This window comes from Balaenoptera ricei, chromosome 14 (assembly GCF_028023285.1).
Source record: "Balaenoptera ricei isolate mBalRic1 chromosome 14, mBalRic1.hap2, whole genome shotgun sequence".
NCBI lineage: Eukaryota > Metazoa > Chordata > Mammalia > Artiodactyla > Balaenopteridae > Balaenoptera > Balaenoptera ricei.
In genome coordinates, this window is record NC_082652.1 from 93,547,386 (window position 1) to 93,568,630 (window position 21,245).

At 47.4% G+C, this 21,245-nt stretch overlaps 1 protein-coding gene across 17 annotated transcripts in view; it reads left to right on the plus strand.

The window, feature by feature from the left end:
* ATP9B (ATPase phospholipid transporting 9B (putative)) overlaps positions 1-21,245 on the plus strand; it is a 258,697-nt gene that overhangs the window by 200,457 nt on the left and 36,995 nt on the right. For all 17 annotated transcript variants that reach the window (XM_059895083.1, XM_059895079.1, XM_059895076.1 and 14 more), the window contains 2 exons: positions 10,793-10,905; positions 14,274-14,519. In XM_059895083.1, the coding sequence (XP_059751066.1) occupies positions 10,793-10,905; positions 14,274-14,519 (359 nt within the window). The remainder of the gene's footprint in view (positions 1-10,792; positions 10,906-14,273; positions 14,520-21,245) is intronic.

Consider the following 21,245-nt stretch of genomic DNA (forward strand, 5'->3'; position numbering starts at 1 on the left):
ATTAAAATAACAATAGCAATAAAAATAGCTCCCTTATGTGTAGAATAGACTGAAGAAGAAAGATCCCGTTCACGATAGCTCAAGTACATGTAAAACGTGTGGACATAAACTTGGGGAACATAAGGGCACGTATGAAGAAAGTGACCAGACCTGACAGAGAAACGTAAGAGACTGACATCAGTGGAGAGATGTACCGTGTCCCGAATGTGAAAATTCAGTATTCTATAGCTGCCAGCCTTCATAAGGAATTTGTAAGTTTACTACAGTTCAGTCAAAATCCAGTTGTTGGATCGTATTTGGTTTTCATTAGGACTTGTCTTGGTGGGACATTGAGGAATTGACCCGTAAGATAATGCTCCATAAGTCAAAATAACTCAGAAATAACAACTTGAGGGCCTCAGGGTCAAGAAGGTAGACAGAGAAAACGCCTTCCCAACTCACTGCACGGATGGGAAAAACTTTAAAGGATAAATCTTTAACGATACTAGAAATCAAGCAAAAGTGCCATTAGATGATCCAGAAATTGGAATTCGTTTGATGGAGAAACAGGAGCACAGCAAACCCAAACTCAAGATGGCTCCTGCAGAGATCCTACAGAAATGTAAGAAAATGTCTCCAGAACAGAGTCCTGGGGAAACACTAAATTCATAGCCAACAAGGATCTGCAGCGAGATTCAGGGAGTCATGAGGCTGCCCATCATCAGGAGAGGGCCGCCCCGAGCCCCTGGCCTACAGCACCAGGCAGCCTGGCCTGTATTGATACATGCGGTCAGAAACCAGGAGCCACCAAGATGAGAGCAAAGTCCAATTCAACCGGCCGAACTGTCCCCAAAGGAAACAAATTCAGTGATTTTTTTACATAGAAACCAAAAAGAACCATCAGGAAAATTTCTAGAATTGTAAGAGAGTTCAATCACATGTATCAACTCAATATCAAAATTAAACTGCATTTCTCTATACCAGCAACAATTGGGACGCTTAATTCTAGAAATGCCAAGTAGAATAGCAACAAAAAAGTATAAAGTAATTAAAAATAAATTTTAACAAAAAATGGGTAAGAACCATGCGGATGTTTTTAAATTTTGAAAAACCTTTTACCGAGACCTGATTAAATGGGTGGACACCCTGTTCTCGTGAGTAGGACACCTTACTGCAATGAAGGTGTCATTCCTCCCGCATTAAAAATCTGACGTGTCTGCAAGTACAGGACGAATGGGGAAGTCCTACTCACTGTTGGTGGGAGCGGCACGTGGCTCACTGCCTTGTAAAGCGGGTCTTGGGCATTTCGGCCCAGTGTCTGTTCCCTAAAGAAGCATCTGGAGGTGTACCAGGATGTACCAGGATGTTCACAGCGATGTCCTGGCCACAAGAACACACGGTCCGGATGTGACACAGAGAAAGTCACCACCAGGACAACGGCGCACTGTGGCATGTTCTTGCAAGAGCACACAGCAGTGACACGGAGTGCAGGCGTTTAACTCCACGTGGACGGGCGCCGCGGGGAAACGCTGAGCGGGGGAAGGGTTGGGGGCAGGGAGGCCGGACACAGCTCTGGGCTCATCCTCAGGCCTGGGCCCCACCAGCCGCCTTTCCTACCACCTTCCAGAGGCCTCCTGAGGGCACCTCCTGCACCATTCCTGAGCTTCTGGTCGTCCTTATCAGGGGGGAAGCAGGTCTGCTCTGGACCAGAAGTCCTCTTGAGGCCATTTTAAATCTGCATGTAATGGTCCTAGAATGATATTGACCTATTATTTCGTCTTAATTTACAAACAGAAAGCACATGCCTGAGAACACACAGTAAACTCAAGGCTCTGTGTCTCTGGCTGTTTGATATCAGTAAGTAAAGATTTTGTGACATTATTTGTCCTTAAAAGGCTAACTTTTATTTTGCATTTTAAACAATAATGGGTTTATTGTCTGTAGCTCCTCCATTTTTCTTTGTTGAATTGGAGTTACATTCAGGGTAAGGATAAGTGGTTTTTGCCCAGGGTCATAAAGACAAAGTCTCATTTTTCCCACGTTTCACTCTGCTACTTTTAAAAGGCAAGAACATCGCTTCTTAAGGGTTTAGCTTATTAATAAATAATCTTGGTTCCTGAGATTTTTTTAAAAATCACAGGAAAATTATATAAAATATATTAGAGAAAATATTTTGCATTTCATTTTCTAAAAGGCCTTTTTATGCTAGAAGTCATCTGTTCCTGATGTTGAAGCCGTGCAGAGGTTTTTTTGAATTTTTTGGTCTAGAATTTTTTTCAGGCCCTTCTCAGTAATCCCAAGATGAACGCCATCTGTGGAGCACCTCCTGTCGGTGTCAGAGGCAGGGGAGGAAGGCAGTTTGCAAACATCTCAGTGGCCCAAGCGTCAGCCGAGAAGGTTAGGAATGAGCTGTTGTCAGGAGTCTTACGTGGCTCCCGAAACTGTGAGGTGATCCTTCGTGCGGCTGTAAATTGGGTTTGTGCTTCATCAATAAGCTTTCTGACGAGAAGCGTCCATCACGGTGTCTCTTATTTGCCACAGCAGAATAGAAAATGAAGTATCCCAGTAATTGCATTCTCGTTTCCTTCTCGTGGACAAGAAAGCGATGTGCTATAATTAGGTTTGATTGGAGTGCACGTTTCCGGTAAGATCTGAAATTAATGATGTTGCTATAGTGACACATCTGCGGCCACCAGTGCGTGAAACATAAAGTAATTCATTCGACAAGAGTAGACATCTGTTAGCTGCCAGGATGCAGAGCGCATTGACACTGACCAGAAATACTAGGCGTCACGCGCTCGACGCGCCAACGATGCTGAAACCGGAGGACGGATCGTTGGCACGGAACCCGCTGGGAGGGCCTCCGCCTCCTCCCTGGCTACCCCGACAGTGCCATTGTTTGAGGACAGTGCTGCCGAGGGTTCATAAATTTTAAAACTTGACTCAGGTGCAGCCTCTTAAAGCAATACATTAATTCCTGTGTTAGTTTTTATCTTCGTGTAGGACAAAGCCATGCCTGAAACACCCACTGAAACAACAGGTTTTCGGACGCATTTTAATCATAGCATCCGTTACCCAACACGCCACGTTGTTTAGACTCGAATCACGTGTGAGTTTCATAGGACGGCATCATCGTGGTGGGGAAGCGCTGTTTCCATAGTTTCCAAGGGCACCAGAGCACGTGTGTGCCAGTCAGTGCGCACACACGCAGCGGAGCGTGTGCTGGTGTCCTTCGACCGGAGGACCACTGCGGCCTCTCCTGCCTGGTGACCACGACTGGGGCCTCAGTTATGACGGGCATGCACAGTCTCACCGAGGCAGCTGTTTGCTGACGCAGGTGCCTGGATGTGAGGGAGACTGGCGTTTGGGGTGTTGGGCCAGTCGAGATAGCACACACATACAGATGCCAGCAGTGCAGGGCTCATGGTCTTTTGAGAAAGCCTCACATACAGCAAAGAGAATGTGTGACTCCGCCTCAAAGAATGTCGAATAATTTTTAAACGGATGCGTACTCTGCAGTCTGGTAAATTAGTCATCACTTTTTAGAAGTTTTGTTTCCATTCCTGCGCCATAAGGTCTAAGTAACCATGTTTCAATACAGCCATTGACCCCGTGTCCTTGTCACTTTGCTTGACCAGAATCTTTGCAGAAAGACCTGCCCGGTGCAGGTGGGCCAGTGTCCCGCAGCCGCTCCTCTGCGGCCTGCAGAGTATTGGTCTGAGGCCAGATCACAGCCCAGGAAGGTTTGACCAGAAAGTTTTGCGTCTGCTTCTCCGACGCCTCCTCTGCGTGACTGTGAATCCCATCTGTCGCCACCCGGAGAATGGTGCCTGCGGGACTTTTTCTTTGGAAACTAATTTTCTTTTTGCCTGCTTAGCTCATTGTAGTCCAAAAAACTGCTTTGTTAAAGAGCTACAGCTTTTTTTTTTTTTTTTCCAGGAATCACAAACAAACCTTTAGTCATGTTTTCTGTCCACAGAGCTGCCACGATGACCAGGTCACTGTGAGGCCACTGCCCACCTCGCTCAGTCCCTGCCCTTTTCCACGTTTCAGATTTGGGACATCTTAACTTTAGTTGTATTAAGATGACAAAAATTGTAGAAACTATCAACTGGCTGGAATCATGAAAACATTTAAGATAAGACTTGAAAAATCATTTTGCATTGCTGACTCTTTAGTAACCAGTAGACTCTTATACTTACCTGCTGTCAAGAGGGCACAGAAAGCCCGAGACTAGCACTGACCTTCCCGCTCAGCACTTTACAGAGTCAGCTGCAGAGTCAAAACACCACTGAAATTTTAAAAATATTTTGATGATGCATCTTAATATATTAAGTAATGACATGTGACACATGAAGGACTGTCTGCGTAAATATTCCAGTTTCTTCAACCCAACAGGATGTGAGTACATTTACTCAGGTGGCAAAATAACTAATATTTTATTACTTATTTGATGAGGAGTGCTAGTCATTTGTTCAAATGTATCAGTTCTAAGCCATTGAAAACATGATTTATTAGCCACTTAGAAACTTTGGAAGATGCCACAGTCATCACTACACAGTGTTGGGTTCAAGTGACAGAGGTCAGGCTGTGTCGCCCTTAGCGTTCGGTGTAGCTTCTGAGCAGCCTTCACGACCATCTGAGTTTCCAGTGTCTGGTCTCTGCACACCCCCGCCTGGTCCACGTCGGCCGTCATCCCCATCTTCCCCTTCCCCGCCTCCCAGCCCTAGTAACCCCTAATTTCCTTTCTACGTCAATAGATCTGCCTGTTCTGGACATTTCACAAAAATGGAACCATACAACATGTGGCCTTTTCTGACCAGCTTCTTTCGCTCAGCATAACATTTTCAAGGTTCATCCGTGTTGTAGCCTGTGTCAGTAATTGCTTCCTTTTCATTCCAGAGTAACATTCTGTTGCACAGATACACATTTTATTTATCCATTTATCAGTTGATGGACATTAGAGAGTTGTTTCTGTTTTCTTGTCTGTGATGAGTGACACTGCCGTGAACATTCAAGGTTCCAGCCAAGGCAGTTAGGCAAGAAAAAGAAAAAGACATCCATACTGTGAAGGAGAGTAAAACTATCTATTTGTGTGTGACAGGGTCTTCGTGTAGACAATCCTAAGGAATCCCCTAAAAATCTGTTAGAACCAATAAATGAGTTTCGTAAGGCTTAAGATGCAAGATCAACATACACAAAAGAATTTTATTTCTATACACTAGCAATGAACTATCCAGAAAGAGAATTAAAAAAACAATTCCACTGACAGTAGCACCAAAAGATAAAATCAGTACTTCATAGTATTAAAATGGAAACAGTATTTCCCAACTTGATCTGCAGATTCTACACAATCCCTATTAAAATCCCAGCTGCCTTCTTTGCAGAAATTGACAAGGTGATCTTAAAATTCATACGGAAACATAAGGGACCCAGTGTAGCTGAAACAGTCTTGGAAAAGGAGCAAAGTTGGAGGACTCACCAGTTCCTCACTTCAAAATGTGTACAGAGCTACAGCGACCTAGACGCCATGGTGCTGCTGGGAGGGTCGGTGTCAGGGCCGAGGGGACAGAAGTGAGAGTCCGGGAGAAGATCTAACACTTACGGTCAGTTGGTTTTCAGCAGAGTGCCAGGATACTCAATGGAGAAAGAGTAGTCCTTTCAACAAACGGTGCTGGGAAAACTGCGTATCCACACACCATGTACAAAAATTAGCTCCACATGGATCAGACACATAAATGTAAGCACTAAAATGTCATCTTTTTAACTTGCTCAGTTTTCAGAAGCTATTCTGAATTTGTTTTCTATTGCATTCTCCCCAACTCCATTAAGCAACTGAAGAAAGGACTGTCAGGTATCTACCCAAACAGAAAGCTTTATAAACATAACCCAGAAGGAAAAAGCAATAGTTCAAACCTGGGCTTGTTACCTTTTAAGTTATTTTAAACTATATGTGTAAATGCAACAATATATTCAGTATGTTAGTGTCTGCTTGCATGTATCTGTGGTGGCTCTCCGGCCTGCCCTGTTTCCAGGGGATCTTTGTCCGTACGTGGCATTACTCTCGCGATTTCTCCGACTGGTAGTAAGTAACAGGCCAGGTGAAGCAGCACAGTCGAAGCTGGAGCCTTAGCACTTGCAGTACAGCTAATCAAGGTGTTAAAACAGCAGTCACTCTACAGCCCCAGCTTCCCCGCCTAGAAGTCGTCTGTGAATGGAGTGACTAACCACGTGCCTCTGGCTGTGGAAAATACCTGTCACTCATGTGGATGCAGCATTCGGGAGTGTCAGGTTTTTGTCTTCAGTGACCTCTGGGGATCTGACTCGGGTACATGCCACCTTAAACCCAGGGCGGATTTACGGGCCTGGGGACTGACCGCCCGTGGGGGGCGGCGGGGAGATGTCGTGCTCCTGATAGAGAACGCCCCCCTCCGTCCACCCCGCGTGCAGAGTGGGCTCCAGAGCCATCTCTGCAGCCTCTGTCCAGCGTCGTCACAGCAAATCCCGGGCCTAGAGGGAACGCGTGAATCAGCCCCAGGGCCAACAAGCCACTAAGTGCAGACTGTGGGGAACTGAGGCCCTCGGGGAGTTTCTGAGGACAGAGCTGGGGGTCAGAGAGGCTTGGGAGACCTCGCCAGGTCCATATTCAAACCACAGTATAAAAGCCCGACACACAGGAGACGAGACAGCTGGGAGTCGGGACCAACCTCCCGTCTGATGTTGAGGTTAGGGTCATTTCTGGTGTGATGGCATTGAGGTTGTGTTTATTTTAAGAGCTTTTATTTGTAACACGGACGTGCTCGTGGATGAGGTGGCATGTTTCTGGTTGGCTCCAGCTGTGACGGGTCAGTGGCTGGGGCCCTCGGGGACCCTTGTGGAAGGGGTGACGGTGCCGGTCCTGGCGTGACGCTGCTCTGTCCACTTGTGTGTGTGCGGTGCTCCCGTCAACAAATGCAGAAGGTGGGAAGGAAGATAACATTCCTGACCTCCAGTCCCTGGCATCCCTCAAATTTGTAGTTGAAATTTCCTGCGCATTTTGCTTTACTCTGGCTGTCAGTGTGCACTTGCACACACACACAAGAAAGGGGGTGTCCAGGGTGCGTTTCCACGTGTTTCCAGGAAGGAAACAGGCGGTTGACAGGGAGGCCCCCAAATCCACGTTTTTCACTGCAAATCAGCTCCCCTGCTCAGTAGAGCAGCAGGGACGCCTTGGCTGCTGGAGCAGAACTGGCCCATAATCACGTTTGTAACTGTCAGGTCATTCACTGCGGCGGGAGAACCTTTTGTTTTCAGTTCCTCCAGGAGAGGAATATTGTGAATATTAACATCAGATTAAAAGCTTCATCTCAGAAACTTTGTGAAGTTTTTCCTGTTCCTCCTCGGCCCCCGTGCGTAGCTGTAATCGTTCAGAAGGAAGAGAGAAACAGAAAGAAACGGCTCGCTCTCGGGTTGGCAAGTGGGAAGAAGGTCTCTGGTAAGAGCGTTGACTGCGGAGAAGAAGTGTAACGTGTGTTCTTTTAACTAGAATGTGTCTTATGGAAAAGCACATTTATCTTACTTTTTGCCATCATTTCAGTGACATCCCTACTAGCTGTTACTTTTTAAGCTGGGGAACGATAATTACATGGCGATCCTCTAGCGTTTCATGCAGCCAGAGCCCAGGCGTGTCCCCTGGTGGCCTCCGCTGCAGGAAGTACGCAGCTCAGGAGCGGCCCCTGCGCTCGGCCGCCGGGTCCTGGCCGCACACACGCGGCCCCGCAGCCCGGCCGTTCCTTGCAGCGCTGCGGTGAGAATCAGGGAAGATCACTGTGAAAACAGCTGCTGCCGTTGACTGTGCGCGTGCCGGGTTTCAGGGGTGGATGTCCAAGGTGAGAGTGCGGCATGCTCCAGCCGGCGGGCCCAGCCACTCGACAGGCCGGGCGGCGTGTCCCGGGGGGGCCTCGCGGGCGTCACACGAGCAGTAGCCTGCATCGCCGTGTCCCCAGGCGCCGAGTCCGCGCGCACAATCGCTGGCACGCACAGCGTTATTCCTCCCAAACAGCTCTCGCTTCCTCAGGTGGGTTTCACGTTGTGAGATAGAAGGTTCATTCTGAGCATCTCTGTCGTGAGTTTTCTTCCAAAAGTTGTAGTTGTGGTGTGATGAATACGAGATCATTCACGTTTTGTAAGTGTGATTCGCTTAGATGTTGTGATTATTTTTCTTGGCAGTTTTCACTCCCACCCAGACCTCAGCACACGCCAGCCGCCCCCCCCCCCACCACCTCGTCACCAGCACGGGGACCCGTCCCCCTCATGCACGGCCAGGTTCTAGCACGAAACCAGAACCCAGAAGCACGACACGCGTCGTGATCTTGGGGATCGGGCACATCCGTGCTCCGCTTTCCCCCGGCTCCCCCGCCAGTCCCTCCCCTGCGTCCTCACCGTCCTCAGGGGCGGCTGCATGGGGGCCTTCCTGCAGCCCCTCTTCCCGGGACGCCGTCAGGTTCCCCTCACCCTTTGTGTTTCGGGCACTTTATATGCTTACTTATTTACTTTATTTATTCTTCGCCATATCCATGCGGGACCGGTGGTAATTTCTCTAGTTTGCAGACAAGCACTGAGGCTTGAGAGTTTAAAGTATCTCTGTGAGGTGCCACCAAAACCCAGCATGTAGTGATGCCTTATAAGGAGGTTTTTGCCAAACGAATGATTGAATTCCAAGTTCGTTAGAGACATGTGGGAACGTGAGAGTTGCTGGTGTGTCTGGAGAATGGTGGCCATGTGGACTGTGGCCTCTTTATTTAAGGTCTTTCTTACCTGTACGAGGTGGTTTTAAAAACCTAGAGAAATAACAGTTCATTCTTGGTGGGAGCTGTACAGGTGTTTGTTGTAATATTCTTTAACTTTGCTGCACAGATTAAGTTATTAGTAATAAAAAGTCAGGTTAAAAGAAGTGTCATTAACCACAGTCCTGTTTATAAACTGTTTCGCATGTGTGCCTACTTACCATCCCCACCGTAAGTTACTGCCTCACATTCAAGGTATATCAGAGAAGAAAAGTCTCAATGAAATTCTTCAATTACGTCAATTAATCTGATACGTAAAATATTTTTAATTTAAATAATATATTTGATCATTTCTCAGAGAACTGTCCATTTGAACGCATGTAATAGAGGTAAACTTCATACTTATTCTAATAGGAATCAATGTAAAATTTCATTATCTTTTGACCATAGGTAAATAATAGAAATGTTGTTTTCATATCAAATCTTTGAAATAAAGCATTTATAGAACTTCCTTATTTCACTTGGAGGCTGAATTGTTGCTAACTACATTATTTAATATACCCTAGTATTTAAGTTAGTTATTCTTTATTTAATGAGGATGGCATAACCAGAAAAACCCCTTTAAACTGCACTTCTCATGTAATTTTGATTCTGTTAATCAAAGAAACATAGGAACCCTTTATTAAAGGGGCCACATAGAATTCTGTAAAAGGCAGAATTCGTAGAACTGACAAGCATCCCTGACAGTAGCTGCTCTTTGAAATTTATGAAACCCTGGATAATATGTTATATACATTCTTTTGAGAGTGTTTGCCAAAACAATCTCTAAATGGTAATTGTAAACTATAGATTTTCCCTTTATTTTAAAATAACCTCTGGGTGCTGCGGGGAGTCCTGTCAAATGAGCTGTTTTGCTTTGAACACTAGTCCTAAGTAATGGGCATGGAGTCACAGGTAGATATGAAAACAGCTTGTATTATATTTTCAACATCGTGTGGGCCAAAGAAAACAAAAATTAGTTACTGTGGTGTCTCGTAGACACGTAAAAGGTCCGACTTTTACTGTGACCGCGTGGCTCTCGGCTCATATTCACACTCTTAACTACATCAGTGCCCGTGGGTGACCCTTCTCTGTGCTTTGAAACACGTGCAGAAATCCCGGGGACAGGGTTGGGGGGCACAGCTCGTAGCACGGGCTGCCAGAGTTCACAGGGAGTTCCCCCTGCACCACACCGTGTGGCTCTCCGTCTGTAAAACCGGAGCAGCCCAGACTGTGTGCGTGTATGTGCGTGTATGTTTTCATACTAAGTGCTAGATGCCCAGTGTTTAGGGTCTCCTGTCAGGGTCACAAGATAAATAACACTGGGAACTTAGGTGCCACTTTTAATGGAAGTTCACCAAGTTTTTGAAATACACGGCGTTACCTCTGCTGCCCCTCTGTTCGTTGCTGTTACTTCACTGCATTTGGTTGTGTATCTTTTGATTGGAAGCTGAAACCTAACACTGACCTGCCCGGGTTGGTGGGCAGCGCCAGGGCAGATGCAGAGGGCCCGCACCGGGGTTCACAGGCTAGAGCCCAGCTGGAGAGGAAACGCCTCCCCTTCCTCACCTCCTCTCCGTACGGCACGCGTGGATGCCGAGGCCTAAATGCGTTGTTTCTGTTCAGTGAAAAATACTTAATTTTTCGAAATAGACTTATTTGAAACGGATCGACGCACTGGTCTCTCAGGCAGCGTTCTCGGGTGTAGTTACAAAGAGAGTGACTCAGAACTGGAAGACAGAGTCCAGACCTTCTCCACAGACCCAGAACCCTTGCCGTTACTAAAAGTTACTGAAAGGGGAACCTGACGTTCCCGGAAGGACGCTCTGGTCCTCACTAGTGAAATGAAAACATAGTGCAGGTGACGCTGGAGGGCGCTTTGTGTGGCCGAGCAGCATGGTCACGGGTGCAGAGCGCGTCCAGCCCTGGGCGTGGGGCGCGTGGGGTGCGGCCTCCATCTGCCTGATGGGCCACCTGAGTTGACGGTGTCCTTGCTGCTTCTGCCCTAGGAACCCTCACGCGGAACGAGATGGTATTTAAGCGGCTGCATCTGGGCACCGTGTCTTACGGGACGGACACGATGGATGAGATCCAGAACCACCTCGTGAATTCCTACTCACAGGTGAGCCGGTTCAGTCCTGCAGGGGATCTTCTGGCAAAGGTACCCGGTGCTGCTGAGTGGCCCTGAGCCTGTTACCTGCTTGACCTGCAACGTGGCACCTTCTCTCATGATGCTAAGGCATTACTTTACTCATCGTGCGTTTATAAATCAAGAAACAGTTTTTGGACTAATTTTAAATTAAAATTTCTATATTGTATAGTCATAGGCTTAACGACCTTAAATCGTTTATTCTTATTAAATTTTCTTAGTGGATTATTTGTATAAATCACTCAGTAAACATAGTATTTTTAAGAGTATTAAGTGGAATCCTGCATCAAATATGTTTCTTAACAATCCCTCTGTTTTTCCTCATAATTAATAAGGCTTTCTCATATTTTTTAAAGGTACATATTTTTAACCTTTTCAGTAAACAGAAGTAGGAACCGTAATTTTTCTGCCCTTCAACTTCCACGATTATCCGTGCGCAGCTGGTCCTGTTTCATCATAGCCAGTGTCCGTCAGATTGTTATTTCGAAGTGAAACTTGAATATAATATCACATTAGTTCATCTGTAAATATGTAGTCTGTATCTCTCAGAGATAAGGACAGGGTTTTTTTGTTGTTTGTTTTTTTGTTTTTTAAGACGAAACCTCAATCTTGTCTTTTTCACCGGAGCCTCTACAGGAAGAGGAATTGTTTCTTTCACGTGAGGGCGCAGCCTGGTGGTTACAGCATCCGTTCTCTGCCAGGGCGTCTGGGCTGGGATCCTCCCAGCCTTTCAGGCTCCCGACGTTAGGTGTGTCAGGGCCACTGGGTGCCCAGGTCAGGCGGAGACCCTGGAGCGGTGGGGACATAAGCCACCTTCCAGTTTATTTTCCGCTGCGTGGTTTCCACGGCCCTTTCCCAAGTAGGGCTTGTGTTTCAGTCCCTGGGTTTCTTCTTACCCGTTGTATAGCTTGCAGTCACTGATTCGGCGTCATCACACCCAGCCATCCCAGGGCATCGATTCAGGACCACTTCCTGAGGCCTCTTCTCTCCTGAGGAGCCGAGGTGTGTGGGGTTGGCACGTGCAGAGCGCTCGCGGGGTGTGATGGCCGCGTGTCTCCCCGCTGCCGCCAGGCTCCCTGGGCCACGCCGGCGCCCCACCTGCCGAGGCCGGCAGGTTCTTGTTTGCAGGCCTTTGTCTCCCACTTGATTTCACGAAGACTGGACTGAATTACCCTTGCCCTCTGCAGTTCTTCCTTGTATGTTGTCAGCCTTATATTCAGTTTTGTGAAAACCGTCTCTTTTTTCTGTAATGTGCACCAGTCTGGCATGTACTTTACTATTGAGATGCTGTCAAATGAAAACAGTCTTATATGAGGATGTATGTATTATATGTGTGGTCATACGTGCCCAGAAACGCACATACGTGCAAGAACACTTAAAACCAAGCACTTTATTGATTAGGATGTCATTCATTTTAATACAGAGTATTTTGTAACCTAGAATATTTATTAATAGAAGAAAAAATTTTAAAGGGGAAGGAATACGACTTCCCTTCTCCTTGTAATCTATGTCTAGATTAAATAGTACCAGGTAACATCTGTTTTAAACAATATTAATTTATATTACCCATGAATATGATTTTAATAATTCCAAATAAGTTATTTTACTAGAAAAAAAATTAAAAGCAGAAAAGGTGAGTCATATAAATACAGCAAATAGTATTCCATCTAAGAAGTTTAAAAATCTTTTTACTAAAAGCTGTGTGTTGGTTAGCTGGGCAGACAGTCCTTTTATGTGAAACTGATTTTATTCCTTACGTTTCATTATTAAGTTGATAATAGTCTGCTGGGTCCACAGTAACGTAACACAGATCTTGTGTAGCCCGATCACGTTTACCCACTGGAAGCATTTGGTGATGAGGACATGATCGTGAGTGGAATTTGTGTGGAGTGAAACGATACAGCCGTCGGTAAACACGGCACATTCAGCAGGAGGAGGCCGCCGCGTTCCTCGGCTGTGCTAGCGGCGGGGCAGGCAGGACGCAGGTGTGGGTCGGAGGCGCGGGCAGGAAGGGGCGCCAGCTGAGCAGAGGAGCTGCCCGTCGTTAGCCGGCACGGTAATCTGATGGGCTCTGCACAGCCGCCCGGAAGCAGGGGCCTGGCTTTCCCAGGGTTGTCGGGAGCTCCCCTGAGGTTCAGGCGAGAAGAGTCTGATGAGCCTTGGGGTCGGGGCACTCCCAGGGTTGTCGGGAGCTCCCCTGAGGTTCAGGCGAGAAGAGTCTGATGAGCCTTGGGGTCGGGGCACTCCCAGGGTTGTCGGGAGCTCCCCTGAGGTTCAGGCGAGAAGAGTCTGATGAGCCTTGGGGTCGGGGCACTCCCAGCCCCCCCACCGGAGGAGGTGAACGCGGGTGGAGATGTCTGTCCAGGGCTGTCGGGCACATCCGGGAGGAGTGGGTGGTGGCTTCAAGGAACAGTTTTGAAATATGACGGGAGGGTCGCTTTTCCTCCCACTGCGGTGATTATTGTATCTGATGATTATTATCTACAAACCAGACACTCTAACTTCAGAGACGGTTGCAAAGCTGGATGAGTTCATAGTATTAAGGGAACGTTCATTATCATGTTTTCCTGCTTTTAGCTGTATACCTTTTTTTTTAAAATAAATGTTTGTTTTTATTTATTTATCTTTGGCTGCTTTCGGTCTTCGTTGCTGCACGCGGGCTTTCTCTAGTTGTGGCGAGCGGGGGCTACTCTTCGTTGCGGTGCACGGGCTTCTCATTGTGGTGGCTTCTCTTGTTGCAGAGCACGGGCTCTAGGCGCACAGGTTCAGTAGTTGTGGCTCGCGGGCTCAGTAGTTGTGGCACGCGGGCTCTAGAGCGCAGGCTCAGTAGTTGTGGTGCACGGGCTTAGTTGCTCTGCGGCATGTGGGATCTTCCTGGACCAGGGCTCGAACCCATGTCCCCTGCATTGGCAGGCAGGTTCTTAACCACTGTGCCACCAGGGAAGCCCAGCTGTATATACCATTTTATGCACAGCAGTTTTTAAAGAGAAACGAGAGCAGTTGTGAGTATCCTATTCCATTCTGTTTTTAACTTTGCTTTTAGAAAGGACTTAGCAAATTCATGCCATGGTTACAGTGAATCTACTCAAAGGAGATGGTGAGATTTTGAGTATTATAGCAAATATTTTGGTTACTCGACAACTGGGAAATGTCAAAGCACTTTGTAGTACAAGGATAAAAGGGTAACTTGTCACCCCAGTGGGGTGCATGTCAGAGGTAATCGTCTCGAGCTGGTCTACTTAGTCCTGGCTAAGGCTAAGCAGCCCATCAAAGTCGTGCGCATTACTCATCCCAGCACCGGCTCTGCTGTCTCTAATTCTTCGGCGTCCTGTGTTTGGCAGACGCAGTCCCAGGCCAGTGGAAGCAACGCCAGTTCAGCACCCCCAAGAAAAGCCCAGTCCTCAGCGCCCAAGGTCAGGAAAAGCGTGAGCAGCCGGGTCCACGAGGCCGTGAAGGCTGTCGCCCTGTGTCACAACGTGACCCCCGTGTACGAGGCCCGCGGCGCGGCCGGGGAGACCGAGTTCGCCGAGGCCGACCAGGATTTCAGCGACGACAACCGCACCTACCAGGCCTCCAGCCCCGATGAGGTCAGTCGGGCCGAGCGGCCCATTCCTGACGGGTCCTCGGGGTGCGGACGGCGCCTCCCCGAGGGCTCACTGGGCTCCGGGCCTGAGGAGTTTCTTGTGGGGTGAGGAGGGGGCTTGACGGTGGTTTTCAGTGCGGGCTTTCGCCACAGGTCAGGAATCTGGCCAGCTCCCTCCTGGCGGGACCCCTGCCCTGACCCAGGCCTTGCGGGCATGTGCCCACACGTCCCAGAACGGCCTCGAGTCAGTTCCAGGAAAGCCGTGAGCGGACTCGGGGAGCTTACTGACTCCATAAGGTCTGCAGGCTGCACCCTCCCGTGTCCTCTTCTCTCCAAGTGAATCTTCATATTTGCACGTTAAATTTCCAGTTATTTTTGCCAGAATTTAGATATGATGTATGTATTTCAAAACAGAATTAGGATGTAAATAATTTCAAAAATCTACAGAAGACAGAAATGGTAAAATCTTAAATGTGGTAAATGAGTCATTTCTGACTTTACATCAGTCATTCTTTGATTTTTAGGTTGATAAAAATTATTATTAAATTAATTTGTCCACTTCCTGTACAATCTTAGTGTACTTTATATATAGTTTTCTCATCTACCCTTTGCACTCAGGGTTCTGATAATTCTGTCAAGTCATCAAACCAACCATGGACGTGAAATGAGCAGACTTCTTCAAATATCTTGTAAAACTGGATCATATAAGTAAATAACCTCTCAAAAAAGTACCTTCAAAAGGTTTTAAAAACTCTGACCTAATGTTTTAAAGAGAGGAACCTGCTGATCCCATTAACAAGTGTATTTCCAAAGAGAAGAGTGCTTCCTCCCTGACAGCACTCGCCCAGCCCGCGGCTCTGCGTCCAGGAGGGGCCCCCCTGCTGCCCTCGGGCAGGCTCCTCTGTGCTGTGCAGCCTTCCTGCCCGGGAACAGCCGGCGGTGTCCCTCCTCTGCTTTCCACGACAGTACTCTCGTTCCCGAAGGTGCCCGCACGGCCTCGTCTGCAGACCCCTGGGGGCTACAGGTGGACCACCGGCACGGGTTCTTAACCCTGTCTACACATCCCGTGGACTACTAGCTCTGTTTTGTTTTGTTTTTTTTCATACTTGCCGTTCTCTATGCACATGCTCAGTTCTAGAAGTGCTGATTTTCCGGCAGGCCTGGTGGGACTGACGTTCCTCCATTCTGAAAATCCAGCAAGTTGCACCCACAACTGAGAACCACTGAGTCTTGTAAATCTTTCCTTTTGACGTGCTTTCAGGGTACGAGGTGAGGACCAGTGCTGTCAGCAGCGCCCCGCACAGTCTCAGGGTGTAAAGCGCAGGGGACCCCAGCTACGCCGTTCTCACTTCCAAACGATGAACCCTGAACGCACCAGCAGGCTCAGGGCATTTACCAGCTCCTAACGCCACTTTATTTTTTGAGAGCAAATTTATTTTTGAAGCTTTAATTACATAGGTATTTCCTTTTTTTTTTTAATTGAAGTATAGTTGATGTACAGTGTCATGTAAGTTACAGGTGTACTGGATAGTTAGTGATTCACAATTTTTAAAGGTTATACTCCTTTTATTGTTATTGTAAGAGATTGGCTGGGTTTCTTCCCTCGTGGCACAGTGGTTAAGAATCCTCCTGCCAATGCAGGGGACACGGGTTCGAGCCCTGGTCCAGGAAGATCACACATGCCGCAGAGCAACTAAGCCCGTGAGCCACAACTACTGAGCCTGCGCTCTAGAGCCCACGAGCCACAACTACTGAGCCCGCACGCCACAACTACTGAAGCCCATGCGCCTAGAGCCCGTGCTCTGCAACAAGAGAAGCCACCACAATGAGAAGCCCATGCACTGCAATGAAGAGTAGCCCCCGCTCGCCACAACTAGAGAAAGCCCGCGCGCAGCAACAAAGACCCAGCGCAGCCAAAAATAAATAAATAAATAAAAGATTATTTTAAAAAAAAGATTGGCTGTATTCCCCGTGTTGTACAATATATCCTTGTAGCTTATTTTATACATGATAGTTTGTACCTCTTACTCCCCTCCCCCATCTTGTCCCATCCCCTATCCCTCCCCACACTGTTAACCACTAGTTTGTTCTCTATGTCTGTGAGTCTGTTTTTTGTTATATTTCCTAGTTTGTTGTATTTTTTAGATTTCCCACATATAAGTGATATCATACAGTATTTGTCTTTCTCAGTCTGACTTATTTCACTTAGCATAACACCCTCCAAGTCCATCCACATTGCTGCAAATGGCAAAATTTTATTCTTTTTTATGGCTGCATAGTATCCCATTGTATATATATACCACATCTTCTTTATCCGTTCTTTATCCTGTTGATGGACACTTAGGTTGCTTCCATATCTTGACAATTGTAAATAATGCTGCTACAAACATTGGGGTGCATGTATCTTTTTGAATTGGTGTCTTTGTTTTTGTCAGATACATAGCCAGGAGTGAAATTGCTGGGTCATATGGTCGTTCTATTCTTAGTTTTCTGAGGAACCTCCATACCATTTTCCACAGTGGCTGCACCAATTTACACTCCCGCCAACAGTGCACAAGAGTTCCCCTTTCTCCACATCCTTGCCAGCGTTTGTTATTTCTTGTCTTTTTGATGATAGCCATTCTGACCGGTGTGAGGTGTTGTCTCATTGTGCTTTTGATTTGCATTTCTCTAATAATTAGCGATGTTGAGCATCTTTTCATGTGCCTGTTGGCCATCTGTATGTCTTCTTTGGAAAAATGTCTCTTCACCTCTTCTGCCCATTTTTTAATCAGGTTGTTTGTTTTTGATGTGGAGTTGTATGAGCTGTTTTTATATTTGGTATATTAGCTCCTTATCGGTCATATCACTTGCAAATATTTTCTCCCATTCTTTAGGTTGTTTCTTTTGTTTTGTTGATGGTTCCCTTTGCTGTGCAAAAGCTTTTAAGCTTAATTAGGTCCCATTTGTTTATTTTTGCTCTCAATTCCTTTGCTCTAGGAGACATCTAAAAAAATATTGCTACGATTTATGTCAAAGAGAGTTCTGCCTCTGCTTTCTTCTAGGAGTTTTATGGTTTTTGGTCTTACATTTAGGTCCTTAATCAGTTTGAGATTCTTTTTTATATGTGGTGTTAGAGAATGTTCTAATTTCATTCTTTTACATGTAGCTGTCCAGTTTTCCCAGCACCACTTTTGTTTTGTCAATTTAGAAATTATAACATGTTGTTAGTCATGTCAGAGCTTATAGGTGGTGAAAAAACAGCCAAAAAGATGAAAGTTTGCTTTTTTTTAAACGTGGAAAGCTGAGAACATTCCCACTTGGTCCTCCCTCTCCACTGAAACTCAGCGTTCCCTCTTTCCCCTGTGGCTGTCCCCACCGCTGTGACCTCGGGGTCACACGTCCAGTCTTGGTGCCCAGAGTTAGGAGCCAAGGGAGCCTTCCCTGAGGACACCTCTCCAGGCCCCGCCCCCGGCGCCACACAGCAGGACAGGCCTCCCTCCCCAGCTCACTCTCGAGGGGCTCCTGCGCGCAGCTGTGCCACCGTCCCTGCAGCTCTCCTCCTGGCAGCCGTCTGCACCAGAGCCCGTGGTGCCTGCCCAGGACCTAACGCCTGCCGGCTTCACGAAGTGGGCCTGGACCTCACGGTGATTTCCAGACATGAGGCACTCAAGTCCGGCCGCTCGCATGGTGCCCACGGGCCTGACCTCTGCCCCCGGCCTGTGTCCAGCTCTGCCCGATGCCAACACTCGTCTTGGTCTCGAGCAGCTAGTGGGCTGGGTGCACCCCGGTGACGGGGGTGACGGGGGCGTTCTGTTTTCCAAGCACTGTTTATTATTTGAAGCGGTGACAGTAAACGTACTGCTTTTATAATGAGTCAGAGTTTTGGTATTCAACCAGAAAGAATGAAAAAGCTGAAGGAAAAGCAGCAGCTCTGAACCTGATCTCAAGTGACTGTGGCCTCGCCAGCTTCGTCCTCCCAGTGCCCTCGGACGTTTCGTCCGCGCCGTGTGACGTGTCCCAGCCACGCGGTGCTCCTGTCACGTGCAGAGTCTGTGCTTTCATTCCGTCTTCCGGGACCTGGGCTCTGTGCGTCGTGGCGGACGGAACCCCAGGCCTGGGAGGTGGTGGGACGGCACTGCCGGTCCGCTTGGAGCGGGGCCGGAAGGTGTGGTGGTGACCTGAGATGAGCCTCGTCGACACGGGGCCTCGGTGCCGCATGCCCGTCCCCGCATCCCCAGCTGGTCCGGGAGGAGCTTTCCCTGTGGGTTAGCCGGGCGGCGACTCGGAGTTAGATGCTTTCGCCTTTTTGTGAGTCGCCATGCCTCTCTTCCCAGGAAGTGTTAGGAGAGCCCGTGGAAACTGGGGCTGCCTGCGGTGTGGTCAGTTGCTGAGTCGCTCCACAGGGTAGCTCAGCCGTTGTACAGAGGGGAAAGCAGGGGCTGTGGAAGCACCCCGCTGTCTTCAGGGCGCATATTCCAGGCGCCACGTCCCAGCTCAGTTACGCGGTGGGCGGGAGCTCAGGGTCCCCTTCATCGTCACCACCGCTCTGCTTTATAGATTATGTTAACCAATAGGTGTGTGAAGATCTCTTTGCAGCCACAGCTCAGTATGACTTTTGGAATCGTGTGTGTGTACCAGATGTTTTTGCTGGGTGACAGGGAACCTCGGAGGACGGCACAGCTCAGTGGTCCCAGCAGCTGTGGCGGCCTCGGCTGATGGGGTGGGTCGTTAGGAGGCACAGGAGCTGCCCCTGCCACCCTGCCGTGCCCTGTCGGCCTTGAGACAGGTACCGGGTCCCCGTGACGCTCTTTGAGAGGAAATGCACCACCTCTTTTTCTTACAAAGGAAGGGTTAAGCACACTGTTTTTCATAGTCTAGCATTCTAGAGATTCTCTCAAGTTCCACGTGATTACATACTGAAAACGTGTGCTTTCCCAGTCCTGAGCATGGGAAACTTAGACCATAGATGTTTCCCAAGGAAAATTTTATTGGAAGTTTCAAAAATCCTGTGTTACGTATTTACCTAATTACCTCCCAAAAATAAATTAAAATTTTGTTGAAAATACCTGGGATTTTTTTTATCTTTAGGTTTTTATGTTATAGCACTTTTGAAATCTTAAATTAGGAATTCACAATAGAGAGGGGTTTCACTGATTCCAAGATTTCCAGAACTAAATAGAAACTGCTAATCTTATATTTAAATTTTTTACTTCAAAATTTCTTCCTACTTTGGAAATTGGACAATGGTTAAAAGTGGCATACCATTAAGTAACCTTTAAGAAATCCCGAACACATATTTTAAAACTAAAAATGAAAAGACTCAACTTCATCATAATTTTTAAAGCACTCGTTGATGCCGTGTTTGCAGGTCCCCAAAGCCCGAGGAAAATCATCTGAACGGTTCATTATTTCACTTATTGAACTTTGCTGCAGTTAGGTTGACAGATGATGGCAGTGTTTCCCAATCACCAAAGTACTGTTTTAAAAGCATTTTTTATTGAATAAAGTGCTTAGAATATTGCACCCTGGAGCTTTTTCCAGGGAAATGGCTCAGTTGATGTTCTCTGTTTGCCCTCAGCCTTGACCGATCACAACGTGTATGGTTAATAAGCAACCTTATGGTTTAGGAGACTTAACTGGCTTTATACGCTCTGCATCAACACTATTCTCTTATAATCCCTATTTGCATATGGCTCTTGTGTCCTCTCATCTTAGTTTTCAGAAAGAATGTGACTTATTGAGTAGAACGTGCTGGTTTTTGAGTCTCTGATCTTGCAGCAGTTCTTCATTTTCACTTTCCTGAAAACAGAGAGGCTCTCCTACCTTACCTGTGCATGTGCACAAATGCATTTTTATTATACAGATAATGGAATTCTGGGGAATTTAAGCTGTTAACGGCTTTCTGAGGTGTGGTCACTGGGCCCTTTGCAGTGACGTGTGTGTTTGGAGCTGTCACGTGCAGTGGGTGCTGGAGCGTCAGAGCGGGAGGAGTGATTTCGGATTCAGAACCTGCAGCCTACTTAGGCCCCGGTCGCTGTTTCTTATGATAAGTGATCAATATTTCATTTTCTCCAAGAGCGTAGAAAGTTTCGCTTGCCTGTCACTTTGCCTGTATAGCCTCAGCATAGCAGACTCCAGCTTAGCAAACTTTAAATGTTCCTGGAAATTCCTGGACAAAGTTAAAATCCAGCCCTCGTGAGCTGTGTGTCCAGGGCAGCTGCAGGAAGCTGAGACGGAGCCAGTGTCCCCAACAGGCGCCACCGAGTCAGCTCAGGGGACAGCACCTCGGGCGCCAGGTCATCACCTCGAGTGAGCAAGGCCAGTGCCATGCAACCCCAAGACCCCTGGCCGCTTTGGTTCAAAAAGATTGATTGGCCATGATTTTCAGTGACTCTTAAGCCTGTAAACTTGCTGTCTCTTGGTAACATCCTTTCTCCTCTGTGGCCATGTCCCTCACATATATAATTTCTATATTAAATATTATTTCAGGGTGTAGGTGTCATCTGCTCATGTGGACATGTGTGTGCAAGAATCAGCTAAAGTTTATGACAAACCACGAGTGGATGACTTAAAAACAGAAGCGCGTCCCACCCTTAACAGCATTGCTTTTGATTTACTCTAACGTATGCAGTGTGCTGTGGATTTAAATTCACTTTGTCGTGTCTGCTTATTGAAGCAGGACTCGCTGTGGTGTGGCGTCAGCATGTTTGTGGGGAGCAGGTCCCTGTCTGTGACGTGAGCCCCCCTC